Consider the following 23,380-nt stretch of genomic DNA (forward strand, 5'->3'; position numbering starts at 1 on the left):
GGGGACTACAGATGAAAACTAGCCTTCTGGCTAATTCTGGCTTTTTTTTTACCATGTGTTTTATGAAATTGCATTGTCCCATTTGAAATAAACTAATCTTAATCTTAATAAATTATGTAGGAGCCACACTTGCATTCTTCTAAATTGTGTGTGTGTGTGTATGTATGATTGGTCACCTGAGCACTGCACTTTGGGCGTTTCATTATAGTAAGTGCATGCACCTGTGGTGCGAGTGGCATGGATAATGGTGGCAGGGTGAGCAGGGGAAGAAACTTTTTGTTGACCGTCGTCGTCTTTTGCATCATTTGGTCAACTCTGTCATCTTCATAATGTGGTAATCTGAAATTTCCTTGCTCAGTTCTGTTGTTGTCTGCACACCATGTTCACTCTCTCTCTCGTCCACAGTATGGAGTGCAGCTGGCGCAAGGCAGCAGCACACACCTGACGTAGATTAGAAGCAGCCTATTTAACCTGGCTGCTGACGGCCTGTGAGCGCCGGAACTTTGTCACTGCTTGCAAACCTGTTGATCTTGCCAGAGAACTCACTAGTTCATCGTGTACCATTCATCTAAGGTTTGCCTGTATTTTTCCTAGCCTTGTCTAGCGTTTTTAGTTTGTACTTTGTCCTTATATTAACTTCTTTCATGAAGTATGTTTTCCTAGCCTTGTCTAGCGTTTTTAGTTTGTACTTTGTCCTTATATTAACTTTTTTCATGAAGTATTTTTCCTAGCCTTGTCTAGCGCTTTTAGTTTTGTGTGTTATCTACCATCACCTTTGTTTTGCTACTTTGTGCTTCCTCCTAAATAAAAGGAAGAACAATTGTACACAACACGTCTCTGCATCCTTGGGATCCACTCCACCAAATCCTAACAGAAAAGTTCCGGCCATACTATGGAACCCGCAGAGACAGACGCCTGGAAAAGAGCATTGCAAGGCCAGGCTCAACGAATCAACCAGCAGGGGGACCAGCTAGACCACCTGAGCCGAGGTCTACAGGGACTGTCGGAGCGTCAAGACACCATGTTGGAGCGAGTCAATATGCTGCTAGCCACCGTCGTACCCACCTCGACCACCGTGCCAGACCAGGCATCCACCCAACCTACACAACCCGCCAGTACCAGCAACATGCGGCTATCCCGACCCGAACGTTTTTCCGGAGAAAAGGAAGATGTAAGACAATTCCTGACGCAGTGTGAACTACATTTTGAACTAAACGCTTCCGCTTTCACCTCTGAGCGAGCTAAGGTAGCGTTTGTCATCTCCCACCTGTCGGGCCGTGCTGGCACCTGGGCGACTGCAGAATGGAACCGTCAGACCGCCTCCAGCTCCACGTATGCAAACTTTTCCAAATCCTTCAGGCAGATCTTCCAACGACGACTCCCAGGTAGAGAGGCAGCTAGATCCCTTTTCCGGCTGCAACAGGGTTCACGACGGGTCGCAGATTACACGATCGAGTTCCGCACCATGGCCGCCGACTGTGACTGGGGTCCCTCGGCGCTGTTGGACGCCTTCTACCTGGGTCTCGCGGACGAGATTCGTCACATGATGATCCCGCTGTCACTTCCGACGAATCTGGATGATCTCATCGAGCTGGCGGTGCAAATCGACTTCCGCCTATTGGAGGAGAGGAGGGATCGACGAGGGAGACAAGCCCCACCTAGCAGCCAATCAGCGCCTGCTAGACCTGCCATCTGCAAGACGGAGCATCTCGTTCCCGAAGACACCTCTCCTTCGTGGCAGATAGATGAGCCGATGCAACTGGGAGGTCGCCGACTCACCACCGCCGAGAGGGAACGCCGCTTTCGCCTCAAACTCTGCCTATACTGTGGGGCCGCTGATCATCTCATCTCCCACTGCAAGGAACTACCGCGCCCCGCCGCACGGCCACGAGTGCGCCCTCACTCGCCAGAGGACACGTCCACCAGAGGTCGCTGTTCTCCTTCGTTGGCCGCAGGCAGAATGCAACTAAAAGGTACTCTTTCTTGGCCTAACCAACAAATAGACATTTGCGCTCTCATTGACTCAGGAGCAGATGATAACTTTTTGGATTTTGAGTTCATGAGACTCCATAAGATTCCTGTTGTAAAACTGTATGTGCCCAAGAGGGTGTATTCTCTTGATGGGCGCCTATTAGCCAGCATAACCCACCAGACCCTGCCAATCAACCTGCGCTTGTCTGGTAATCATTGTGAGAAAATAATTTTTTTTATTGTGCCATCACGGTCCGCGCCCGTCATTCTGGGGATCACCTGGTTACATAAGCATAACCCGCACATAGACTGGCCTCGTTCGGCCATTATTAATTGGAGTGTGACCTGCCACACACATTGTCTTCGTTCCGCAGCAGGATCTCACACACCGCCACCTGCCGCCGTTATAGAGAACATAGACTTGACAAACGTGCCCACAAACTACCATGACTTAAGAGCGGTGTTTAGCAAGGATAGAGCACTCTCACTTCCCCCCCACCGACCCTACGATTGTGGTATCGATTTGCTAGCCGGAGCGGCTTTACCATCGACCCGTTTGTACAAGGTGTCTAACACCGAACTCAAAGCACTAGAAGAATACATAAACACATCAATAGCTGCGGGCCTCATTCGCCCTTCGACCGCACCGGTAGCCGCCGGATTTTTTTTCGTCGAAAAGAAGGACAAGTCCCTACGGCCTTGTATAGACTACCGCGCTCTTAATCAGATTACTGTCAAGAATAAGTATCCTCTTCCACTCCTTGATTCTGCTTTTACTCCCTTACAGTCCGCAAAGTTTTTTACTAAACTCGATCTACGTAACGCGTACCATCTAGTTCGCATCCGAGAGGGGGATGAATGGAAGACCGCATTCAACACTCCTCTCGGACATTTTGAGTATCTTGTCATGCCTTTTGGACTTACTAATGCACCTGGCGTTTTTCAGGGCTTCATTAACGATATTTTTCGGGACATGACAGGTCGGTTTCTCTTCGTTTACCTGGACGATATATTAATTTATTCATCGACATTTGACGAACATGTGCAGCAGGTTCGGTTGGTCCTTCAACGATTGCTCGAAAATAAACTGTTCGTCAAGGCGGAAAAATGCGAGTTTCACTCATCCTCCATTCCCTTCTTAGGATTTATCATTGAGGAGGGTAGACTCAGACCAGACCTCGCTAAGGTCAAATCAGTAGTAGACTGGCCCACTCCGGTGTCCAAGAAGCACCTTCAGAGATTCTTGGGCTTCTCTAATTTTTATCGGCGATTTATTCGCAATTTTAGTCGCGTCGCTGAGCCACTTACAAGGCTAACCTCTACTAAAGTTCCGTTTGAATGGACACCCGAAGCCAATTCCGCGTTCTTGAGGCTGAAAAGATTGTTTACTTCGGCTCCTGTGCTTTGTTACCCTGACCGTTCTCTCCAATTTTTTGTTGAGGTGGACGCTTCTGATTCAGGTGTAGGGGCGGCACTCTCCCAGCAATCTACCACCGACCAGAAGTTGCACCCCTGTGCTTTCTTCTCTCGTCGCCTATCCCCTGCTGAAAAAAATTATGACATTGGCAACAGGGAGCTTCTGGCGGTCATCTTGGCCCTTCAGGAGTGGAGACATTGGCTGGAAGGGGCGGAGCTACCATTCATCATCTTCACGGACCACAAGAACCTGTCCTACTTAAGGACCGCACAGAGACTGAACCCCCGCCAAGCCAGGTGGGCACTTTTTCTGACCCGTTTTAACTTTATCATCACTTTCCGACCTGGTTCTCAGAATGGGAAGCCCGATGCCCTTTCCCGTCTCTACTCTTCGTCTCTTGAGGATTCCTCACCTGAACCAATTGTTCCCCATACCCACATCATTGGGGGACTCCAGTGGGACATCGAGCGGCAAGTCTTGGAGGCCCTAAAGTCGGACACATCTCCTCGGGGCTGCCCACCAGGTCGGTTGTTTGTGGTTCCTCGGCTCCGTTCTAGCGTTCTGGATTGGGCACATGGGTCAAAGATCGCTTGCCATCCAGGTATTCGTCGCACCAGTTTTGTCCTCTCCCAGCGTTTTTGGTGGCCATCCATTCTGGCAGATACGAAGGCGTTTGTGGCAGCATGTCGGTCCTGCTCCCGGAACAAGGCATCCCACTAGGCCCCAGCAGGACTGTTACACCCATTACCCATCCCCTCCCGCCCGTGGTCACACATAGCGGTGGACTTTGTCACAGGACTTCCCCCCCCTCTGAAGGAAATGACACTGTCTTGACCATTGTGGACCGGTTCTCGAAAATGGCCCACTTCGTGGCCCTCCCCAAGCTGCCTTCGGCTCTTGAAACAGCCCAACTATTAGTGCTCCACGCTTTCCGGCTGCACGGCATCCCCACTGATGTGGTATCCGACAGAGGGCCACAGTTTTCCTCGGCTGTCTGGAGGGCATTCTGCAAGTCTCTGGGGGCCTCCCCTAGCCTATCCTCCGGCTACCACCCACAGAGCAATGGACAGACCGAGCGGACCAACCAAGACCTGGAGGCGGCCATCCGGTGCACTTGTCATCAGCAACCCTCAACCTGGTCTGAAAATCTCCCATGGATAGAATACGCTCACAATTCCCTCATTAGCTCCGCCACCAACCTGTCTCCATTTCACGTCGCCTATGGTTTCCAACCCCCAGTTTTTCCTTCTACCCAACCCAATGCCGACGTACCATCCGTAACGGCACACCTGCGTCGGGCTCACCAGGCTTGGCGCAACACCAGGGCGGCGTTAAAAAGAACATCGGCCAGGAACCAACTCTTAGCCAACCGCCATCGCACACCAGCCCCACACTACCAGTTGGGACAGAAGGTCTGGTTGTCGTCCCGGGACCTACCATTGGCCACCGACTCTAGGAAACTGGCTCCCAGGTTCATTGGACCATTCCCCATTGTCAAGATCATCAACCGTGTTGCAGTCAAGCTCCGTCTCCCAAGATCTCTCAAATGCCATCCTGTTTTTCACGTGTCTCGCATCAAGCCTGTCGCATCCAGCCCGCTCAGTCCTCCTGAGGTACCGCCTCCTCCACCCAGGCTGGTTGAGGGTCACCCAGCGTTTACAGTAAACACCATCTTGGATGTGAGAAGAAGGGGCAGGGGATTCCAATACCTGGTAGACTGGGAGGGGTACGGCCCGGAGGAGCGGTCATGGATTTCAAGATCGCTTATTATTGACAAAGACTTGATCAAGGATTTTTACATTCGATTCCCAGACAAGCCAGGTAGGCCGCCAGGAGGCGTCCGTTGAAGGGGGGGTACTGTGGTAATCTGAAATTTCCTTGCTCAGTTCTGTTGTTGTCTGCACACCATGTTCACTCTCTCTCTCGTCCACAGTATGGAGTGCAGCTGGCGCAAGGCAGCAGCACACACCTGACGTAGATTAGAAGCAGCCTATTTAACCTGGCTGCTGACGGCCTGTGAGCGCCGGAACTTTGTCACTGCTTGCAAACCTGTTGATCTTGCCAGAGAACTCACTAGTTCATCGTGTACCATTCATCTAAGGTTTGCCTGTATTTTTCCTAGCGTTTTTAGTTTGTACTTTGTCCTTATATTAACTTCTTTCATGAAGTATGTTTTCCTAGCCTTGTCTAGCGTTTTTAGTTTGTACTTTGTCCTTATATTAACTTTTTTCATGAAGTATTTTTCCTAGCCTTGTCTAGCGCTTTTAGTTTTGTGTGTTATCTACCATCACCTTTGTTTTGCTACTTTGTGCTTCCTCCTAAATAAAAGGAAGAACAATTGTACACAACACGTCTCTGCATCCTTGGGATCCACTCCACCAAATCCTAACACATAATTCATTAATATAAAGTAAGAGCCCGTTTTTATTCTATATGAAACAGAGCAATAAAACCCCACATGTACATATACAATAAGTCTGATGCGTCATCAATATTAGCCAGCTCTTGATTTAGCCATCTACAGCGTTTGTGGGAACTTTTAAATGTATACGTTGGAATAACTTATTTATTGTCGAAAGTAGAACATGCTCTTCATGAACATATTCTGTTAGAACGCCCTCTTTAAATCTCAGGGCAAACTATAGTGGAACTTCAAAAGGTCAAAGACGATGCGTCTCTGGTTTGACTGCGTTACAAAACAATTTTTCCCATACCAAATCTTGAAATGAAAATGTATCACCAGTTCCGAGGTCAACGTGTGACAAAGAACTGACATTAACTGTAATATTTATACCTGTCATACAAGCATAAAAAGAAAATGGTTACTGTTTAAATGTGAAAAAATGTAACACTTTTTAAATAGATAGATAGATAGATAGATAAATAGTACTTTATTGATTCCTTCAGGAGAGTTCCCTCAGGAAAATGTATATTCCAGCAGCAGTGTACAGAATTGAGATCGAATTTAAAAAGTAAAAAGTAAATAATGGGGGTATAAATGGAAATAAAATAGAAAATATAACAATAAGAATAAAAATAAGAATATAACAAGAGAAACTAGGCAGTAGTGACCATGTTATGAAAAAGTATTGCACTGTTAATTGCACTGCAATACCCTCACACATCTACATTTTAACATGATCAAAACCAATTCCAGCCTTCCATTCTGAGTATTTTAACCAATCAGAGTGGGGGAAATTCACAGTGCCTTCCAACTATACAACCAAGCCAGGCAGACACTTCATGTCAATTTCAGGAGCTATTCATCCTCTATTAACACCCCTTGTTTTAAAAATTCCAAACCAAAATCTAATCATTTGAAGTCTTATGTGATATGTTGCAAACATATTATATTTTGATGTGTAATTTCTCCCACAGAATGTTAGGCAAATTCCATATTGTTCGACTTTAGGGCCCTTTTTTCAACTTTATAGGTACCACAGATTTCAGATGCCACGTTTGCATGCCTGAATGCTGATAGCACTGAGTGTGAATATTAAAAAGGAATGTAACTTACATTATGATGTCAAATCTGCTGCTTTATGAAACAAAGAGGAGCAAGTTAAATGCAGGGAGGGTCTGTTGAACCCTAAAGAACAGGGTGACATCCCAGAGGATTTCTTTGACTGCATGGGACCAACCTGCGGTGCAGAGAGCCACTGAGGCCAAGATAGTCGTAACCGATCCTGAGGCGAAGAGCTGGGCAAGGAGCAGACCCAGTGGGTACAGAAGCAGGCAGGACCAGAACAACCAGTTGATCAATGACCAGGGACGACGTGGAGGGCTCACTGTGGGACCTGGGTACAACCCTGTCTGCATGTAGAGCTCTTGAAAACTGTCCTGCACATACATAAATACAAATTAAGGTTTTTCCAGGTGAAAAGAAAGCAACATCTCTTCATCAGTTTGAGAAAAGGTTAAAGACTCCTGCTTAAAAGTGCTCATAAATACTTTTTTTTTTAATCTCTTTTTTTCGTGTAAAATACAAAACAGTAAAATATGCAAATTCAAGTTCTTCATTACCCCTATCTAATGAGAAGTATTACAGCCACACTGAACATATGTAATATTACCAGAATAGTGCATCAAGTCAGAGGATTACAGGCATAAAGTCTTTTTTTTTGTAACAAGAAAAATAATTTAAAGAAAATTAATTTTGAGAGTTTTATGTTTGACTGTATCAACTCTTTACTGAGAACACAGTAGGAACACAAAATATTTCTGTTGCAAGATTTAAATGGATAAGAAAAGCTGTGTTAGAAAAGATACAACAAAACCTACCTGATCAGAATTTTCACACGCAATACTTTACCCTAAAAAAATGCTTCCTAATGTTTAATAGTGTAAATTGCATAACGTAAACTTTTATTAGTTTCAGACCATATATCTTGACAAATTTGGAAAAATGTGTAGCTGGGATAGGCTCCAGCACCCCCTGCCACCCCGAGAGGGGAAAGCGGTAGGAAAGGGACGGATCATGGATGTATTAATTTTTTTATCTTTTTTGAAAAGAACATCAACTGAAAGTGATTACAATTGCCTTTTTGATTGTATACAAGTTTTTTTTTCCAGATATGGTTACCAAATCAACTATGAATGGACAAAAGGTATTTAGTGATGATGTTTTGTGTATTAGTCCTTCTATGATTTCGCAGGCTTTTTTTGTGATTGTTGTGGCCTAAAATGCCGCTACAAATAACATTTTCAAAAAATTGCAGCAAAAGTTGCAATGTTTTAAGGTTTTGATGGGGTTTTTTCAATAACATTACATTTCCTTGTGATTGTGATCATTTGTAATCAATGTTTTAAGTGTTTTTTGTCACCCTAACCTAAAAAAGCACAGGCTTTCAACAAATTAAACATTTTTGAACATTGACAATGCCCCCCGCCCCATTGATATCACAGGCCTTTTTTGAGATGCCTGAATTTGCAGACATTGTTCCTAACAATTGCAATAGAAATTGCAGGGTGTTTTTTTGTAGATGATGGTTGTCTTATTGTCTGCTCTCTGCTTTGTCTTCCACAAGTTGCATACATTTTTGTGTACATTCGTGCATGTTTTACGCAGCCGACCGTAAACTATTTATATTGCAACACAATGCACATAGTTTACCCGTACTTTCGGTGAGAACATTGGGGAACTGTTGAGAGCGATGTATAGCGCAAATTTTTGTTGGTAAAATGATTGAATGATGATTAATAAATGAATGAATGAATTAATTAATTAATCTCTCTCAATGTAAACAAGGAAGTGATGATAAGGGGGATGCAGGCAGGGACACATTTGATTGGTTATACAGTCACGTTGCGTATTGCTAGAAAAATTTGTATGGTCAAAATGTGCAGTGAAATTGAGGGATCAGACAAAGTTGCAAGGTCACGCATATTTACAACATTGTTTGTAATTTGTGTGAATTGGCACAATCGCAACATCACAAAATCGTGGAAGGACTGGTTTATACTTGAGCATTAAATCCTACAAATCATAGTCTTACATTATTCTCACAATGACTGAACTCTACATTGTCCTAGTTTAGTTGATCACACTGTTTACTTGTGCATATCTATGTTTGCTCTAACTTTGTTTTTTTCTTATCAATTTTGGTACACATCCATCCATTTTCTACCGCTTATTCCCTTTGGGGTCGCGGGGGGCGCTGGAGCCTATCTCAGCTACAATCGGGCGGAAGGCGTCCCTGGACAAGTCGCCATCTCATCACAGGGCCAACACAGATAGACAGACAACATTCACACTCACATCCACACCCTAGGGCCAATTTAGTGTTGCCAATCAACTTATCCCCAGGTGCATGTCTTTGGAAGTGGGAGGAAGCCGGAGTACCCGGAGAGAACCCACGCAGTCACGGGGAGAACATGCAAACTCCACACAGAAAGATCCCGAGCCCGGGATTGAACCCAAGACTACTCAGGACCTTCGTATTGTGAGACACAATTGAGGGTAAAAGATAAGCTTTGTCATGAGCCATGTGGACATGTCTAAAATTACATCGGAACAAAATGGGGAATGAAGAAATGCTCCTTCAGCCTCAATTCAATACAAAACTCAAGGAACTTCTCACCTTTTCCTGGTAGAGTTTGTGTAGCCAATCAGCACATTCCGATTCATCTTCTGGGATCAGTTCCAGCGGGATTCTCCTGCAAACAAGCGGGAGGATGTCAGCTCCCACATAGAAGTAGAACACTGTTGAAATTGCACAGCAAGAGTCAGTACCTCACATATAAGTCTGCATGGTATTTCTTCCCGCTAAGTATTTCCAGCACAGTTGGAGTTTCATTGTTTCTGAAGTTAAGCGTGGAGTCGTACACAGCCGCGACTATGTGGAAGACACAATGGTGTTAACTGTGCATTCATGTAATTTACAAATGACTTCTTGTAACTACTGTGGAGAGATGGCAAGAGATACTCACCAGTTCCTCTGAGGTTTTGAACAGTGATCCAGAAGCCTTTGGTTCTTGGTAGAAGATGGTACTTCAGTTTGGGCAAACCTTTGCTTTCAGCCACCTGCATGCTGATTTGGTGTTTCTTTGGTGTGAAGCGTGTTCCTTCACAGTAAAGCAAAAACTAGCACCAGAAAATTAATCAATCAATAGCTACGCCCTAATGTGTTTTCAAAAGACAACTCTCACACTTACCCAGTATTTTTCGGGGTAATCCCTCAAGTTCTGAAGGCTCTGCGCCACCGTCTTTCTGTCATCTTCCCACTTCCTCTTGCAGAAAACGATCTCCATGAAATACCACATCCAACCAATAATCGGAACGTAAGCCAACTCCTTTTTGGCAAGAACTTTAGAACTCTTAAAAAATATATTTATATCAGGTTAATGCAGTGAATTATGAGAGGCCCAGCAGCTTGAAGAAAATGTAAAGAAAATAATGGTAAACCTCATTTACTAACTTCAGCTACTGATTTTTAGCAATTTGGGGACGTAACACAACTCTAAAAATTCAGGTTGTTATCAAGGGTAGATCTTTAACAAATTATTTGCTTACAATCTTGAAGCATTAATTTATTTAATGACATATTTTGGACCCACAACAAAAATTATGTGACTTGAAATAACACATAACACATTTTGCTGGACGATAGGTCCCACAAATTATTGCTAATAAACAATATCATTGTCAGTATTATTTTGAGACCATAATAATTAGGGGTGCTAAAAACAGTTGATTCACATCTGAATCACGATTCTTATTTTCTCATTTCTTAATTGATTCAGAATTTATTTTAAGAATCAGTTTTTAAAAATACATTTTAGGCCATATAATAACATAATAATATGTTGCAAGAATCGGTTTTAATCTAGAATGAAAACAACAATTTATTGTACTTGTTCAATGACAATAAAGATCCATCCATCATGTGGATCTGAGAATCAATCATGAATCGAATCGTCAAATCAGGAATCGGAATTGAATGGAATCGTGAGTTGTAAGATTTCCGTCCTTAATAATAATGAAAAAAAAATTAATAATGCAAGTAACTCTTTTAAACGCAATACACTTTATTATTACTTAGACTTAGACAAACTTTATTGATCCACAAGGGAAATTGTTCCTACTGTATTACTGTAGTATTTTTAACCATTGTAATTTGAAGGTTACTAACTTTTGATCATCCTATTAGTAAATAAACGGATAAATGGACTCTTAATCTGTTAGTGGAAATTGCATTTTTTTTTTTAACCAACTTTCTTTTTATATATAGAAAAAAAAGAAATAAAATGCAAGTGCAGTTTTTACCCCAAAAAGGAAAATCTGGGTTGGGTGTTTTTTTGTTTTTTTGTCGCTACTACTTGGCATACTGGCTCGTTAGTTTGTGTTGATTTTTGCTTACTCCATTCTATTATTGAATAAACAGGCTCAGGTGCTGAGAACGATGCACGTTCAAGCGAGAGACGAAGACAACAAACACAGAAAAATTACAATTTATCTCTGAGGAAAAGTTAATTTATAATTTGAATAATTATTGTATTATATATATTATACAGACCTACATGAAACATATGTGCATTTTAAATTAAAAGCAGTTCTTTGAATGTTAACGTGCTCTATGTAGCACACAAATAGTGTGAATGTGAGAAAAGGTTAAGATTATGTGAAAAAGTAGTTATTCTTTTTTTTTATCATTTAAAAAAAATAATGTTGTAAAATATTAAAGGAAATTAACAAAATAAAATTCTTATTCAGTACTTTAACTGCAATAATAGCTGTAAAATAACGTTACAATTATACGTCAGCTACCGATTATTTTAGAACGGGTAATCTATTGATTCGTTTGTTAGATTAATCGAGTACCGTATTTTTCGGACTATAAGTCGCTCCGGAGTATACGGCGCACCGGCCGAAAATGCACAATAAAGAAGGAAAAAAACATATATACGTTGCATTTTGGGGGGAAATTTATTTGATAAAGTCCAACACCAAAAATAGACATTTGAAAGGCAATTTAAAATAAATAAAGAATAGTGAAGAACAGGCTGAATAAGTGTACGTTATATGACGCATAAATAACCAACTGAGAACGTGCCTGGTAACGCAACACATCATGGCAAGAGTCATTAAAATAACTATAACATATAGAACATGCTATACGTTTACCAAACAATCTGTCACTCCCGATCGCTAAATCCGATGAAATCTTCCTCCCCGGTGTCGCCTCTGGTATGTCCTTTCTTTCTGCTGCTCGATCGCCGTTCTCTGCTGCATATTTCACTATGTCCAGCTTGTAATCTGCAGTATATGATTTCCTTTTCGGTGCCATTTTAGTTCAGCCCTTCTCAGTTTTTATAAGTTACCGCCAATGTTGATGTGATCCATTTTAATAGCTACGGCAGCAGCATATAGCATATAGCGGTTAGCATCTCATGACCCACAATGCACTTCTGCCATGACCCTCCCCCGCCGAATTCTTATTGGTTGACGTGTGAGTGACGATTGCTGACGTGTGTATGACGATTGCTGCCATTTGCTTCGTCTCTTACGCGAATGAGATAAATAATATTATTTGATATTTTACGGTAATGTGTTAATAATTTCACACATAAGTCGCTCGGAGTATATGTCGCACCCACGGCCAATCTATGAAAAAAACTGCGATTTATAATCCGAAAAATACGGTATTCTGATTAAACACACTTTTTAGTCTCAATGCGTATTTTAGGGAAAATAGTTGAAATACGCAATGATTTCTGCTTTCTATAATCTTTATTATTTTTTCTTAATAAATGTGCATCATTAAGATTGAAATTGCACTTTTAGTATGTGTGCATTAATAACAATAATAATCCATCCATCTATCCATTTTCTACCGCTTATTCCCTTCGGGGTCGCTGGAGCCTATCTCAGCTACATCGGGCGGAAGGCGGGGTACACAATAAATTAAAGAAATGCTGTTTGTTGCCACACAGATCACGGCACCCTCACACCACCGCTCGCAAGTGTGCTCTATTACAGCGGCCGTGTGGAAACTTTGTTAGCATATTTAAAATTCCAGGCACTCCATGCCGTCCTGATTTTATAAATTGTTATAAACAATTAATTGAAGCAACACAATATTTTCCAATCAAATGAATTGATTTAATGGATTAATCATTGCTGCACTAATTACATTGAAAGAGTGTATGTGTACATATGAGGGATGGTAAGGAGGGGAGACCTACATTATTTTATACTCATGTGCATTAAAATACATTAATAGGCTCAATAGTAGACAGTGTCTTACCCCAAGAACACCAAATCTCTCGCAGAAAGTCCAGCCGCACAGGAAGTCTATCTCAAAACTGTGGTTGAGAACCACAATTGCATTTTCCTTCCCGTAGAGAGAGAAACTCTTTGGATCTGTGTAGAGCGTGCATTCAGTGCCAGACCACCACTCCAATGCAGCGACCATCTCTAGAGTTGAAAAAGTTCAAATTTATGAAGTTGTATGATGCCACTTCCAGCGTGAGGTCAGTAGGCCTACTTACGGCTGCAGATGCAGTAGGCCAGCCTGCAGTTGACCTTGCGAGCCAGCTGTTTGCTGAGCAGCCAAAGAGGTAGGGTGCATAGCTGGAGCAGGTTCACAATGAGACCGCTGACCAGAAACACGTAGCAGAGGATCAGGTGGCTCAGGAAGTGGCCTTTCAGCAGCTGCACCAGGCTCATTGTTCTGGAATATTTGCACAAGCATAAAGCACACAACTCTGTAACTGTTTCAGATAAAGCTTTAGGGTAATGCTGATGAAGCTTCAGCATAAGGCTTTCCTTTTGATAGCACTTTATCAGAAGACTTTCTCAATGGAGTCCTTCAGTTGGAGGTAGCATCCACTTTCTCCAGAAGGGAATTGACTGATTATCAGCTGGGCCAATTATAGACCCCAATATTTGGTAATTTTGATATATATCTGCATCTGCCTTTTTTTTAATTGATTAAAATTTTAAAATAAAAGTTTTAAATATATTTATTCATACATTTTATTGATAATGAATAGTTTTGCATAGCCATCCCTAAGCTTCAATGCCTTTTCTTAGCGGCACTTGCCTTTTGTTTATTTTTGGTTTAAGCATTAGATACCTTTTTACCTGCACGCTGCCTCCCGCTGTCGTCTGCATATTGTGATCACGACAAACCATGTTCCCTACATCTACAAAGCAATTAGCTACCTGCTGTCACCTACTGATATGGAAGAGTATTACACAGTTACTCTGCCGATCTCTAGACAGCACAGACACTCAACAACGGCACATTTGCGGATTATAATTACCGGTCTGCAAAAAATATTTTTAACCCAATTGTTTGAAATTACATAATCTCCCACGGCACACCAGACAATGTCTCACGGTACACTAGTGTGCCGCGGTACAGTGGTTGAAAAACACTGCTGTAGTATACAGCAGTGTTACTTATTACTTCAGTCATATTACTCTAAAGTAACAGTACTCTTCCATCCATCCATTTTCTACCGCTTATTCCCTTTGAGGTTGCGGGAGCCTATCTCAGCTACAATCGAGCGGAAGGCGGGGTACACCCTGGACAAGTCGCCACCTCATCGCAGGGCCAACACAGATAGACAGACAACATTCACACTCACATCCACACACTAGGGCCAATTTAGTCTTGCCAATCAACTTATCCCCAGGTGCATGTCTTTGGAAGTGGGAGGAAGCCGGAGTACCCGGAGGGAACCCACGCAATCACGGGGAGGACATGCAGACTCCACACAGAAAGATCCCGAGCCCGGGATTGAACCCAAGACTACTCAGGACCTTCGTATTGTGAGGCAGATGCAGTAACCCCTCTACCACCGTGCTGCCAACAGTACTCTTACTTCAGTTAAATTATTGGCTACTCTACCAGCCTGTGACTAGCTCTTATGTACAGTATATGCCTGACAGTAGTCAATAGTCATAACCCTCTAAACCAGGAAACATGGTGCAATAACTATATAAGTAAATTAAAGTTAGTGAGTACATTTCAAGCAGCTGATACAATGCTGCAGTTTTACCATACATAATTCAGGCAAATAACAAATGTAAAGACTCCAAAAGTTGTGACAGCCAAACAGTAAACTGTACCTTTCTCTGTGAGCCAGAAGGCAGGTTTCTCAACCTCCCAAAGCCAGAAGCAGTGGTGAATATTGTGTTTTAAATGTGCATTGCTTTTGAATATATCGTTCTTTGTTTTTCCCCCGGTTTATTTGACGTGTGTGGTCTCCGAATACCAGCGGCATAAGTGTGTCTTCCACCACACCCTCTTATGCCCGGTCATGTAGCAATACTGTACAACACTGACAGCAGCACTTCCTGGTACAAACTGCTGCCTTGCAAAGATCGTTTACTCTATACAATAACCAAACGGCCATAATCACGAACACTGCATTTTTACATAGAACTATTACAGAAGTGCATGACTTTGTGAATCTGTGGTGGTTTTGTTCAGAATAAGCCATTTGACTCTTATCAAAAATATTTGCCAAAAATACAGTCAACAACTTAGTAACCAGAAAAAGAGGAGGCGAGACATCTTTTCTTTTTTATTCTTTGGCATTGCATCGATTAAGAGAGACAACGTAGGCAAGTTGACAAATCCAGTGGAGCGCATGCATCCTCTCCTACAATTAAAATACACGATTAACATGGTTTTAATTCTAATTAACTTAGACAATAGCTTTGTTTTTCTTCTATTGATTTAACAGATGTATTAGTTATAGCGTTTTCCCTCCCCACAGCCCTGTGTTGACTCGTCTTGTACGTTTATGGGCCGACAGCGACCTCTAGCTGTAGGGTGTCAGATGACTGCATAACATTACAGGACACACAAGACCCAATTATTTAAACAAAACTATATTGTTTAATTGATTAATTAAATTTGATACATACATAAATATTGTTTTACTATATATACACACACACACACACACACATATATGTATATACATATATATACAGTATATATATATATTTTTTATTTTCTTTAAGTACCACTGATAGCTACACACAAGCTCGGTGTGGTAAATGTATGTATATACACATACATTATTTTTTTAAATAATTTTTTAACCTTCATTTTTTATTTTTTTAAAACAACAACAGAGCCACATCAACACATACATTATCTACAACTATGGTACCAGTATTCATAAAAAATAATTGAGTGAAGGAAACAGTAATAATACAGTATTGACAATGACCATTCTTGCACTATGATCAGAATCAGAATCAGATTTATTGGCCAAGTATGTTTAACGCACAAGGAATTTGATTTGGTAAACTATGCTCTCTTTATATACACATAATAATAATAATAGCAATAACAATGATAAAGAAAAATAATATTTACCTCTATTATCATTATTACTATCAACTCAAATGTAGCAATACATACATGAGATAATTAAGTAGATTATAAGAGAAAAAAGGACAGAAATACTGTATATTAACTTATAATGTTATGATAATAATCAGAATAGGTCACTCTTAGTGGTATGCTGTGTTTTAGGTGATGTGTAAAGGTATGCATGTACCCCAATATATTCCGAAAAAAAAGGGACGTTATTCCACAATTGCCAAAAAAATTGCGTTTTTCCACTCTTCATTTCAATGCTTGAAAGGTTATAGTCTGATTGATATAACGTTAAAATATAAGAAAACACGAACTATGTACATTTCTTATTGCCTTTCCTGACACTGATTATTATACTTTTTTCATGTTAAGGAGTATCTTATACATTACACGTTTTTTATTAATAAGAAACAATATACCAATGTATTTATTCATTATAAAAGAAATGAGGATACTTCAGACATTTCCACCTCTCAACACTGTAGGGAAATAAAGATACACTCAGCAGGATTTTCAAAGATGATTGAAAACTAAAACTAAAATCCATTCCTATGAATATTGAGTATTTTTGTTACATTTGATTCTACATTGAAGGTCTTGTCTCATAATGTAGGCTTTTCATTGGCCAAACCAAAGATTATAGTTTTAGTGTGCATGGACACTTGGACTTCACATGTGTAAATATACAAAAAAACGAACTATTTGAAAAATCAGACTAATTTAGTGCATGGAAACGTGGTGAGTGATACTAACTTGAAGCTCGGGTGTTAATAATTTGGACCGTTTGACAAGCTTTCATTTTACAGGTCTTGCTCATGCTGCTTCACTGCTCATGTCTTTTATGATCCAATAATTTTAGAATGATGACATCCTTGTCTGAAGTGGTTCACACATTCTTTAAAGAAGCCCAACTAAAGCCCCAAAATGTGCAGCAATAGGAATTATGTGAAATTAGTATACATGAGTGTGTAAGTAAAGTGAGTAAGTGAATTGTATTGATATAGCCCTCTGAGAGAGAGAGCTCACTAAGGCCTTGATTTGATTTACTAACAACGCATGTGCAATTGAAAAGGGGTGTGTAGTGATATGTGCTGGGAACGGATATTACGTAGCGTGCAGCACGGACCTCTACCTATGTAACACCACTACTGTTATGCCGGCTAGGTAAACAACTGTTCTGAAAAAAAAACATGTTCCAGTCATAACTACCCAGTGTATTATTCATACTAATAACACTTCATGGTGGCAGCGGTGACTATAGTGATCAACCACGGAGCAGGACGAGAGGGAGAGTTGTGCGAGGATAATTCTGTCGTCGCCCGAACTACACGTGCAAACTGTCAGTACCAACGGAGGAGCCGAGCTAACTGATAGCAGCGGTCTGCATGTCGGGAGCAACCCAAACGAGAGCGCGCCATGGCTGCACACCTACCGACCATGAACTGGACCAACCCGGACCTGAGTGAGGCCTAATCACTGTTTAAACAGAAAATGAGTCTTTACTTAGAGGATGAAGAAATAACAGATGATGCTAAGCAAACAAGGAAAATATGCAGTGGCATTGGAGATGAAGGACTGAAACGGCTGAATGCCAATGGTCTCAGTGAGGATGCCAAGAAGAAGCCTGCTAAACTATGGGAAGTATATGAAGGTCAGTTGAAACTGAATGTGAATTTTAGGATCCATAGACTGCACCTAATGCAGTACAGGCAAAAGCCAAATGAGAGCATTGATGCCTTTGTAACCAGAGCCAGAACGTTAGCTCAAAAATGCCAGTTTACTGATGAAGAGCTCAACGAACGTCTAATTGAACTCATCATTGCTAGTACACCTCATGATGCTCTGAGAAATGACCTGTATACACCTGTATAGCTCCTTCAGAATGACAGAGCTTCTCACCCTATCCGCCACCTGAGAGAGGAAACTCATTTTGGCCACTTGTACCCGTGACCTTGTCCTTGCGGTCATAAACCAAAGCTCATGACCATAGGTAAAGATAGGAATGTAGATCGATCGGTAAATTGAGAGCTTTGCCTTCCGGTTAAGCTCCTTCTTCTCCGCCATGGATCGATACATGCCTGTCGATCTTCCTTCAAGACCCCAAGGTATTTAAACTCCTCCACTTGGGGCAAGGTCTCCTCCCCAACCTGGAGATGGTACTCCATCCTTTTCCTGGCAAGAACCATGGACTCGGACTCAGACTTGGAGGTGCTGATTCTCATTCCAGTCGCTTCACAATTGTCTGTGCACCGATCCAGTGAGAGCTGAAGATGCTGCCAGATGAAGCCAGCAGGACCACATCATGTGACAGAAAACTCTACATGCACCTAAAGCTGACCAACACGCCAGATTGTAGTCACCTGGAGGCGTGTCTAAATGAAATCAAACAATGGATGTCCAGCAACGTTTTGCATCTTAACGCTAAGAAACTGGAGATGTTCGGTCCTGCCGGACACTGGCACTTATTCAATAATACAACTTAACATTTCACAAGAAAACAATTGTACAAAGAGACTCGGTAAATAATTTCGGGATAATCTTCAACCCAATTTATTTAAGTCACATATTAAGAGTGTTACTAAAACCGCCTTTTTCCATCTCTGTAATATTGCTAAAATTCGTCCCATTTTGTCCACTACCGACGCTGAGATCATTATTCATGCGTTCGTTACGTCTCATCTCGATTACTCTAACGTATTATTTTCGGGTCTCCCCATGTCTAGCATTAAAATATTACAGTTAGTACAAAATGTGGGTGCTACACTACAAGAACAAGAAAGTTTTATCATATTACACCTATACTGGCTCACCTGCACTGGCTTCCGGTGCACATAAGATGCGATTTTAAGGTTTTATTACTTACGTATAAAAACACTAAACAGGGATTCGGTCCATTCCAAGTTTCCTCATTCTTCCCATTGGGTTGAGTTTTTTCTTGCCCGGATGTGGGATCAGAGTCGAGGATGTCGTTGTGGTTTATGCAGCCCTCCAAGGCATGTGTGATTAAGGGCTAAAAACTTTGATTGAAGTGCTCAGCTTGCTGACATTTGCAACAAAGACAACAAATACCATTGTTTAACCACACAATGTATACAATTGAAAGTGTTACTTTTACTTACTGAGTAAACATAGTTTAGTTTTAGCAGAAACTAAGGCTGAAGTGTATTGTCTACTGTAAGTCTTCACCCAGTGCCTACACAACTTCTGTGTTGTCCTGAGGAGGCTATAAATGTTCACCATTATGTACCAATGCCTAACAGTTGTCAGCTAACTAAATGGACAGTTGTCTGACTATAGGGCACGATACTATACAACCAGGCCTCAAAGGTCACAGGTCATGATGTAGCCTGATGTACTAATATCCAAATACTATGCGCTAAACAGCATGTGCAAACAATAGAATTGACCTACTAACCCGACGTGTGCAATTAAAAAGTGGTGCAGACCACCATATTTAAATGCGGTATTTGAGTGTACTATATGAGGCTTTCGCCACCTAAATACTCGATCATTTACTGCACATCATGTTAGCATGCTCCTAGGTGTGGCATTTTGCTGTGTTTAAACTACCAGCAGACATGTACCACTTTTATGTGCATTTTAGAAACTTTCTTCATTGAAACCACTGGTTTATTTGCACAAAATAGCGTCCGCATTGAGTTTCATTCTTGATAAATCAGGCTTGGTGGGCTAAACATTTAAATTTGATCTTCTTTTCCCAATATTGAATCGGGCGTTCTGATGAACAGCATAGAGTCTGCACATTCAAGAAGACAGACACACTAAATGGATTGCACTCCTTATTCTGCTCACTTAAGAGATGCAATCCTCTGTGCACATGTTAAGTAGATCAGCTTTGCGTGTGCTATCAAGTTTGCACGTGTTATAAGTACACGCAAACCTTTAGTATATCTGGCCCTATGTGTATTAAAACTTCAGTTCACATTACAACATGTTTAAAGCCTCACCAAGAAAACCCAGTAACCATAATAACACATTTCTGCAGAAAGTAGCAACCACTGCCTGGTCAGCCACTTAATGCTTTGCAATGATGCTTTATTTTTGAAATAATGACCACACAGATAGAGGACTGGAATTTGTGCATTTTTGGAGAGTTGAGGCTAAGTTTTTTCTGAAGAGTTGTGTTTGTTAACTAACACAGAGCTGGTAATATTTCAATTTGTCAGATTATATTGAGCAAAAGACATAGATCATCTTTAAATGATGACATCAGCAATCTGGACGTCGGCTAATTCGAAGGTACTTGCCGGGCAACAGTATATATCGCCCGAAGTTTGAAAAAGCCACATGGTTAACTATTGTCGTGTTCTCGCCTCTCACAATCAATCGGACGGAGTAAAATGTCTATAATAATACCTGTACAGTCTGCAGCTGTACAGATGTCTGTGCAGTTTGGGCATCATTCGACTTTGACTCGTCGTGGAAATTTGACGTTTTATTTATGGCTCCACTCAAGTTGACTCAGTGTTTCCTGGTGCACATTTCCAAGATGGCGCAACATTCGGGTCCTGACCGGAATTGTGAAGTTGGTGAAAACACTATCAAGCCAAGTTCATCAGTAAAATCTAATAAATCATTTACTTATTTTCTAACCTGCTTACTATGATAATTGACTTGTGGGTATCATGAAGTGGTTGTCAATAAATCACAGGAAAATAAAATATATTTTTGAAATTAAATTAGATTAAAACCCCAAATAAAAATGATTAGTACTAATTTACAGTCGTCCCTCATTTATCACGGTTTAATCGGTTCTGGACATGACCGTGAACAAATTTCCGCCAAGTAGGAATGATTAATTCTATATTACAAATGATTTAAATAATTAAGTATTTCCATAGCTAGAGCAAGAAATAACCCCCTTTAGTCACCTTTATACTATTTTAATCCAAAATAATAATGCTGCCTGAGGGTGAGCCAATCAGTGGCAAAGATACTGAACAGAGCGCTCTGATTGGTTTGGTCTCCTCTAGTGGCCGATACTACTATAGTACTGATATTTTGTGTTAATTTAGCCATTTATATGCTTGAAAATGTTTGATTTTGGGCCAAAAATGTTGTACAATATACATTAAAAAATCTAAAAAAAAATTGTCAGGTGGAGAAGCCGTAATATTTTAAGCACTATGTGTCAAGGGACGACTGTACTATCAAATTAAATAACATGAAGTATAAAAAAATGCAAAATTATATTACTGTTACAGTGGTGTATTACGGCTGTTGGTGATGCAGAGATGGCAAGGCGACGTGCAGGTAAAAGGTATTTTTGTTAGGGGGAAAAAAAGCAGGAAGCACCAGTGTGAATGCAGCTGTAGATCGTGAGCAAAAACAACAAACCAGCGTCACAAAGAAGGCAACACTGGCTGTTTAACCCTTCTGATTAGTGACCAGAGGTCGTAGAGTCCCCTGATGACTAATCAAGAGAGTTGTGGATATGAGATCAGGGGTAAAGTCACTGAAAGACAAAACAAAAACAGGAAAAGCAACCAAAATAAGAGCACTGGACAAAACGAAAGCATAATTCACAGGGAAACACAAATTGCAGCATCATGACAATTACAATAAAATAAAAACATGTTTTAAATTTGATTATTACTGTATTATGTGATTTGAGGAAAAATAGGTACATACAAATACATCTAAAATAAAATAAAAATAAATCCTTGATTTAATTGAAAACGGCTACAAAAAGTGAGGGAAACGATAGCAGAGAGGGGATTAAAGATGTAAAGGTTGTCACAATAAAGTCAGTTATAAATTACAATAAGTGATCAGCGACTCTGTCACAAACCTGGGGGTAAAGTTTGACTCAGATTTTAAATTCGAAAAACAAATCAGCAGCGTCGTTCAAAAAAGCTTTTATCAATTACGCCAAATAGCGAAAGTGAAACCGCTTCTATCAAGACATGATCTTGAGAAATTAATCCACGCCTTTATCTCGACTCGTCTTGATTACTGTAATGCCCTGTATGTAGGCATTAGCCAGGCCTCCCTCGCCCGCCTGCAGCTCGTGCAGAACTCTGCTGCTCGTCTGCTAACACAGACCCGCAGACGTGAGCACATCACCCCTATTTTAGCGTCCCTTCACTGGCTCCCTGTGCGTTACCGAATCAATTTTAAACTCCTTTTATTTGTTTTTAAATGTCTAAACAACCTCGCGCCAACCTATCTCTCCGACCTCCTTCAGCCTTACTGCCCCACCCGATCCTTAAGATCAGCCGATCAGCTGCTGTTGACGGTCCCTGACACAAGGCTGAAGCTTAGAGGTGACAGAGCTTTCGCCGTTGCTGCTCCCAAGCTCTGGAACGACCTACCCCTGAGTGTTAGACAAGCCTCCTCTCTTCCTGTTTTTAAATCTCTCTTAAAAACATACTTTTATTCCATGGCTTTTAACACTAAGTGATATCCATCCTGCAATGGCGCCCCATAATACACCTGCTGTGAACCTGTTTTTATGTTTTTATTTATTCTATTTTAATTATTTATTTTTTATCGTGTTCTGTTTGTGTTGTGTTGTGTTTGCTCGGTACTCGTTTTATCTTTTAACCTGTTCATTGTACAGCACTTTGGCTACCCCTGTGGTAAATTTTAAATGTGCTTAATAAATAAAGTTGATTTGATTTGATTTGATTTGATACAAATGTGTTCTTTTGCTTTTTCATTTGAAACAAACACAAAAAACACATAACCTGTAAAAAAAATTTAAACTTATTTTTTTCTTATTTTAAATTTATTAACTGAATTAAATATAAAGACAATAGACAATGAGCGTCTTAACTTAATTTTTGCAAACACTTTTGATACCCCGAGTTTACTCGGAAGTGGATTTGCAGGTAAACAAATTTAGAAAAAGACAGAGTTTCTACAAAAAGAGTACAACCATTTAATTTGACGTTATCCAGGATCTTTTCTTTGTTTTTTGGCTTAACTAGGACAAACACGGAAGATGTGAATTATGCATTACCAAGCTGGCGAACAACTTTATTAGTTCATAGTTCTATTTGGTCTCAGGGAGCTCTACTGAATAGTCAATGAACGGTGATGTCCTTTTCAAACACAACTGATTGGTTAGTGGGCAGGGATTTCATCAACTCTAAACTCTTATTGGTCTATGGGTGGTACTGGT

At 41.0% G+C, this 23,380-nt stretch overlaps 1 protein-coding gene across 3 annotated transcripts in view; it reads right to left on the reverse strand.

The window, feature by feature from the left end:
• Positions 1-23,380, reverse strand: part of agpat4 (1-acylglycerol-3-phosphate O-acyltransferase 4 (lysophosphatidic acid acyltransferase, delta)) — a 49,621-nt gene that overhangs the window by 1,123 nt on the left and 25,118 nt on the right. For 2 of the 3 annotated variants that reach the window (XM_061959008.1, XM_061959000.1), the window contains 7 exons: positions 13,379-13,560; positions 13,135-13,304; positions 10,043-10,204; positions 9,818-9,971; positions 9,621-9,723; positions 9,469-9,544; positions 7,030-7,228 (listed from right to left, as the gene is read on the reverse strand). In XM_061959008.1, coding sequence (XP_061814992.1) covers positions 7,030-7,228; positions 9,469-9,544; positions 9,621-9,723; positions 9,818-9,971; positions 10,043-10,204; positions 13,135-13,304; positions 13,379-13,556 — 1,042 coding nt within the window. In that variant the 5' untranslated portion in view covers positions 13,557-13,560. Of the gene's footprint in view, positions 1-7,029; positions 7,229-9,468; positions 9,545-9,620; positions 9,724-9,817; positions 9,972-10,042; positions 10,205-13,134; positions 13,305-13,378; positions 13,561-14,966; positions 15,288-23,380 lie in introns of those variants that run through there. The other variant, XM_061958994.1, reaches the window with a different exon arrangement.

Source organism: Nerophis lumbriciformis, linkage group LG02 (genome assembly GCF_033978685.3).
Source record: "Nerophis lumbriciformis linkage group LG02, RoL_Nlum_v2.1, whole genome shotgun sequence".
Lineage (NCBI taxonomy): Eukaryota > Metazoa > Chordata > Actinopteri > Syngnathiformes > Syngnathidae > Nerophis > Nerophis lumbriciformis.